This window comes from Solea senegalensis, linkage group LG10, assembly GCF_019176455.1.
Source record: "Solea senegalensis isolate Sse05_10M linkage group LG10, IFAPA_SoseM_1, whole genome shotgun sequence".
Lineage (NCBI taxonomy): Eukaryota > Metazoa > Chordata > Actinopteri > Pleuronectiformes > Soleidae > Solea > Solea senegalensis.
In genome coordinates, this window is record NC_058030.1 from 1,342,369 (window position 1) to 1,349,383 (window position 7,015).

At 41.1% G+C, this 7,015-nt stretch overlaps 1 protein-coding gene across 1 annotated transcript in view; it reads right to left on the bottom strand.

Moving 5' to 3' along the window:
• si:ch211-266k8.4 (growth hormone-regulated TBC protein 1) overlaps window positions 1-7,015 on the bottom strand; it is a 50,388-nt gene continuing 43,373 nt past the window's right edge. Inside the window, exon 15 of the mRNA XM_044036853.1 lies at window positions 1-518. Within this exon, the coding sequence (XP_043892788.1) occupies window positions 452-518 (67 nt within the window). The 3' untranslated portion in view covers window positions 1-451. The remainder of the gene's footprint in view (window positions 519-7,015) is intronic.

Genomic DNA, 7,015 nt, shown 5'->3' on the forward strand with positions numbered 1-7,015 from the left:
AAATCTATAATTTATTACGTTTGAGTGTCATTTAAAAAACAGAGTCTTTATGGGGTCAAGAGGAAGAAAATAAACACCACAAAATCCTATTTAAGACATTCTGTCAGAAACCCTGGATTTTACAGCTTCATATTATCAGATTACCTGCAGTTTTAATCCACAGGTTTGTTCAGACATCAGTGCAGTCATGAAAATATCGTGGTCTACAAAGTTATGACCTAAATGAACGCGATACGCAACAACAGACCGAAAATTCTGATGGTGTCAACGGTGAAAAACAAGCAAAGTCTATAAATCTTATCTCCATGTGAGGTCACCATGAACTTCTCCATGAAGCTGTGGTAGATGTCCACTGGATGTATTCTAGGAGGAGGTTGTAAGACCTGAATCGTCTGGAAAACACCATTCATTTATGAGTTTGTTCTTTGTTATCTTTGACTTCAGTTTTCCGTTAGATCAGCTTGGACTCCCTGACGTTCCTGAACGGGAGACTGATCTGGTGTCTGGACGACAATTCCCTGAAAGAGAAACCACAGGGAGGGGGCGACAGATAATAAATGAACAGCTCTGGAGAGGAAGAGGAACGCGGGGGACAGATCCTGTCCTCGAACAATCATTCATCATCACGTTGGACAGTTGTATTGATTCATGGTTGAGATTCTTGGCGAGAGTGTGTGGGAAAGCAGAAGCAACGCAGATTATTCTAGTGAAGTGAGGCGACTGTGAACGGTTGGAACACGGACCGAGATTCTGACAAGGTTTTGTTCTGCAGACACAGGAAAGAGTGACGTCACTGTCATGCACCAAGTACTCAACGCGTCTGTGAACAACACACTGATTCTAATGATTCAGTTACACCCAAAGCCACTAGACTGTGTGTGAGTGTGTGTCACGTAGAAGACGTACGATGACTCCGCCCACAATGAGGAGGTACTACAGTAATGGAAAACGACGTGACGCCGTTCGTCGTGACGGTTAAAGTTAGGGTAAGGGCCTTGGGAATGCACTGTGTCCATGATGTGTCCTCACACTCACATGATGTGTGTGTACTTGTACATACACGTTTGTGAGGACCAAAAAAACAAATAAACCACAGGAAGTGAGGACAGTTTGACTGGTCCTTACAATCTGTCACACCTTAAAATGGCTGTTTATGGCTTCAGACCTGGTTTAAGGTTAAGAAGAAGGTTAACGGTTAGTGTTTGGCACTTGAAAATGCTGCCGAAATACAGTCCTAGTGATTCATTTTGAAGAGCGAGCCTTGTGATTTACATTTATCATGTTGTGCATTAACAACAATACTCAAAAGCATATATTCACGACTTTGGCAATGACAAAGTAACGTCTTTCTTTTCTTCATTTTTGTGTGCGTCACGAATGTGTTTCCTGCTACAGGTTAAACTTGAATCACCAAGTCAACTTAAGCCAGATTAACCCCTAAAACACGCTTTATACACAACATCATAAGACTCTAAATGACTCATAACGCAACATTCTGACCGTTGGTTCACTGCTAGTTAAACTGGTACCTGAAAAAACCATAAACAATGTCACTGTTCCCTCCCTCCAGAGCAGAAGAAAAAACTCATCTTTAATGTCGTGAAAGCTCGGTGTGGGTGGCCCAGTGTTATTTTTTGTCGCGTTCTCTTCCCCTGGTTTCTGCCTGTTATGTTTCATACACTTTAGACTTCTCTTTTGGATTAAAGTGATTGTTCGGGGTTCATTATTCAGGCTGTGGAGTGAATGGCGTGGGGGGGCCCCCCCCTCACTCGTTTCCTCCATAGACTTGTGCTGCTAAGCTGCAATGACAGACTTGGCCATATGCTTGTGTTGTGCAGGGGGCTGTTGTTGGGTTGTGGTATCAAGGAGCAAATTACCATAGTGTCAATCCATCCATTGAATTTCCTCCATACACTGGTGGTGGTGAAGGAGGGGTCAGACAGAGAGGGCTGACCACAGTGAATGAGCTGTTTCCCGTCAGGTTTGAGTCTGTCTCACATGCAGCTAAAGCCGCCGTAGCTAACCTGCTCAAACTAATCACACACACACACACTGGCGTCAACACACACAATGACAGTCAAACTGAAGGACATCAGCTCACAGACACACTTCTGTCTGACATTTTAATCCTAAAAAAACCTGAGCAGCAAATTTCATATAAATCAGAGGTGAATTTCAACGCGTCGCTAACGCAATCACCCGCGTTGAGGAGTTCACAGAACGAGCAGAATCTATGTTGTGTGGGTCGTTTTCATCACTCTAGCTCCGTAGTTGTGTCACGATTGATTGCTGGCTTTCAGCAGAGCTGTCTCTAAATACTCTGTCTCTAAATACTCCTCTGTTAAACGTAGACATTTAACACATTTGCTTTGTTAAATGTTGGAGATTAAGTCTTTTTAACTTTAATCTACAGCAGTGTTTCCCAACCCTGGTCCCCAGGGAACACTGCCCTGCATGTTTTAGATGTGTGTGTGTGTGTGTGTGTGTGGGCACACCACACAGTCATGTTAAGTGTATTGTCTGCCTGGTACAATAATGGGAAAGTGTTAGCAAGGTAACATCAGTCAGGTGAGGCTCAGATGGCTTCTGTTTCTTCGAGGCTGAGTGAGCGCACACACACACACAAAAACACACACACACCATGCATAATTTAAATTCAATCCCTCTGTAAGGACAGAGATACACAGGAAGCTGTAACGAGCCGCAGCAGTGACTCAGCTTCTCAGTTTCTTGTCCAGTTCTAACGAAGTTGTTGACACACACAGAGATGCTTCAGTGAAACCTGAGACCGGAGAGAGGGAGAGAGAGAGAGAGAGACAGAGAGAGAGCAGAGAGAGAGAGAGAGAGAGAGAGAGAGAGAGAGAGAGAGAGAGAGAGAGAGAGAGAGAGAGAGAGAGAGAGAGAGAGATGTACACACTGCTCTTGGGAGACATCGGCTAGTTTAGTCTACAACCTTTGTGTGTGTGTTTTGTTATTGAATAACAGTGAGATATGTCGTATGATTACAGTGTGTGCCGTGTTCATTTCCCTTTATTAGCAAAACATGTAATGAAACTGAACTGACCCTGTGAAAATGAGCAAAATTATGAAATCACCAAATATTTAAATGAGAAAATGAATAAGTAAATATTACCTAAAGAATAATCAGCGTGTACATTACTGCAAGGACTAAAGATGACTATAGAAACATGGATGCTGTCATTGGTAGAAATTACTGTAATTTGTTTAACACTATAAAGTTATTTTAACTTTAATTTTATACAAGCACAACATACTATTTTGATATCCAAAGCTTATTTATTGTAATTGATACATTATTTTCTAAATATTAGGGCTGCAAGTAAAGATTATTTCTTATATTAATCGATTACTTTGCTCCATAAAATGCCAGAAAATTTAGAAAAATGTTAGTCAGTGTTTCCCAAAGCTGGAAATGTGAATAAATGTTTACATTTAGGAAGCTGAAAAAAATGGTTTTAATTATTAACCAATTAACAAAATACTTGACAATAATTCAAAAATAATGATAATTTAAACAATTTATAATCAATTAACCACTGCAGCCCTACAATACAGACACTGAAATCCCCAGCTAGAAAAGAAAGCAACTACAAACTTTATTTTATCTATAGATCAGTGGTCAGCAATTGGTGGCCGGTGGTCCAAAACTGGCCCGCCCATCATCAGTATCTGGCCCCGGCAGACGATTTAACAAATCTGATCTGAAATTATTTGCTTACGCAGAGCTTTTATTCTGGAAAAAATAGATTCTGTTTCTAGCGTTGACCGTTAATTTAAAATAAATGTTTGATTTGAAAAATAAAAACACTGCTGTTGTCATGGAGACAGCCAGGTTTGAGGAGTAAACATCCATAAAATAGCTATTAACATATGTTCAGGCTCAAAGAAGAAGCAGAAATTCTTAAAATTGAAAAGATGCACAACAAATATTAACAGTACGTCTCTCACATCGTCCAACGTCCACATTATTGTTAGTTTAAGGCAGCAAACATGGATGTTTTAAAGCACTTTTGTCCAATGAAGACACCAAGTTTTGGCGCAAATATTCAGTTGCTTACAAAATAATTGGCCCTCGACCACATTTACTTGCTGTAGATGGAGCAGTTCTTGATTTCAGGAGCTGTCAAACGTCACTTACACTCCAAACGAGAGCGGGACATGAGGGAGCTGGCAATGTTAGCGACTCAGGGTGAGAAAGATCAAAGATTTATGATTTCCAGCTGTGTTGTTATTTATCTCCGTTTGACAACTCGGTGATGAGCTCCTTTCCCAAAAATAAAAAGGAGAGACAATGGACTCAGTCATTCACCTTTTACAACACCATCTCCCCCATCCTGTCCTCAGCAGGTGTTTGCAGTGAGACATCAGATACAATCTGAGATACGGGCTGTAGGAAGTACCAGGTAGTTACTAAACACTTCCAGCGTGACAGTTCATATGAAGCAGGTGAAACGCAGATAAGGGCAGCAGTGGTGTCTGTTAAAACTGGATCTTTATGATGGTAGTTGTATTCAAATTTCCATCTCAAGGCCACTGGTTTGAAAGAAAAAATCTGTTTGGATGTTCAGACCTGATACAGCGTTCCCACACCTTGGTTGACATCACATTCAAGGACTTTTCAGGGGATTTCCAGGACCAATTCCCTCTAATTCAAGGATCGAATGTGCTCAAGATGGGAGGAAAACTTGTTGTGAGTGCAACGTCCGACACAAGAATCAAACCCAACAATGCTGAACTGTAGATTAAAGTTAAAAAGACTTAAAACATTAACGTTAATCTCCAACATTTAGCAAAGGAAATGTCTAAAATGTCAATATCTAACAGAGGAGTGTGGTGTATTCAACAACAGCACTGCTGCAAGCCGGCGATCAATCGTGAGCCCAATCACGACCCAATGTTCAGTGGTATTTCAGTTCAAATCAACTGATTCTAATGATTCAGTTACACCGAAAACAACTGCTTTACAAGTCACTAGTTTGTGTGTTTGTGTCGCAAATAAAAACAAAGTCATGGCAGTTCCACGCAAGCCGTGCTATGATGACCCCGCCCACGTTGAGGAGGTATTATAGTCACATACCATAACCATAACATACCAAACCACGTAGAATCAAGCCGTGGCGAGCCGCGCTGGGACTATGTAGTGGAAAAGCGCCGTTAGTTGCATGTGTGTGGACTTAAGGACGAGTGTTTGAAGACTAGGAAAAGCAGAAATATTTTGCCGCATTCATCTTTTAACAAACTCTTGTGAGAAACATGTGACTAATCAATCAAATGAATAATCCCAATTCCCTGAGCAGCAGAGGACTTTGTAAAGGCAAAGGGCCTTCGAGGAGGTTTAACGTCAACAGTCATTAACTTTGACCTTTTGCATTCACGGCGGCAGATTTTAAGACAAACAACTTTTGACATAATTTCTCGGTAAAAGTCTCCACACCTTCACTGTTTTTTCAGGGAATGACAGTTTCCTTTTGTCACGTTACCCCTGCAGAGCGATTTATGTCCACTGTACTCAATCCATCACTTCCCTTCAAGCAGCGTGGAGGGGAACCCTTTTCCATTCATGTTTTAGAAAAGCACTGGAGGTGTGGTCCATTCATGGATCGCTCACTTTTACATTTGTTCCCCCGTTCGCTTTTGTTCACCTCGCTAGATAAACAACAAGGCGTGGGCCAAAGCTGCCATTCACCTCTGCTGTAGCTGTGCCTTCAGGCCGACCCACTGTGTGTGTGTGTGCTTATGTTTGACTGTAATTATGTGATTGGTATAATAAGGGTTTAGTCAAATTGGTCATGTTTGAAATACATCACAAAATACTGAGGTTCTGACTGTAATGAGGAGCTGTGGGCGATTTAATGACGGCTTATTCAGAGTCAATTTATGAGCTAAAATAAGTTCAGCCAGAGTTTAGAGGGTTTATTCACCATTTCACCTGAAAACACTTGTGTGTGTGTTTGCACAGTGGTGAGCAAAAGTCTTAGGGCTGTCAGAGTCTGAGATCTTTAGCGTTTGGATTGGGATATGTGACTGAAAGTCTGACTTTAATATATTGTATGTCTAATTCAGACGTGTGGACGTAATAATCAAGCATGTATTGGATAAATCCGGTGTAACCCTCTTTCACCACATCAGATTATCTACCTCCTTCACAACGTCCGTGAACCTCCTCTGTGGTCTTCCTCTTTTCCCATCTTCCGTTGTCAACATCCTCCATCCAGTATATCCACTGTCCCTCCCTCCTCTGCCACGTGACCAAACCATCTCAACCTACTTTATCTTCAACCATTCAAGCTGATGAAATCAAAACTAAGGGAACTCTTGAGATATTGCCTGTACTTTTACGTATCTCACACGTGATATTGTGTTTGCACAGATACAGACAGGAACAGGAACGCGATCAGGTATAGCCGCTAACTGACCTGATGAGACTTGCTTAAGCAGTAATGGTCACAGAAGTTCAGAGGTCACAGAACATTAGAGGTTGCAGAAGTGTTAGGTAATAAATAGCTTAGTCAATTTATAGGTGGAGCCACAAAAAAGGTCCACCTTTTAATTTATTAAAATTATATATTAAATTTAGAAAATCCCAATCCCAATCCAATAACCCTTTAACACCTAAGCCTCAAAATGTCTGTCCGGCCTTTTTTCTTTTGCTAAAATGTCCTGTGAGTAAATGTTTTTGCCCATTTTTCCAGAATAACTGCCTCTATCTGGCTGTTATTTGCAGATAACTCATGTTAAAATAATGTATTAACACCAGATTTTGCTAAATTTGAAAGTTGAAGAGTATAAAACATATTTAAAATAACATTTGTTTGAGTCTTTGTCTCAAAAAATGGAAACTTATGTACACGCATTTTTTCCTCTCTGGCGGCAAAGACGCTGATTCGCTGGATTCCTGCGACAGCGCGAGTGAAATCAACGTAATAACCACGCGTTTGGCATTGACGTGCAAAACCACTATCGGAATTGTTTGCGATGGCATTAACCGCCACGT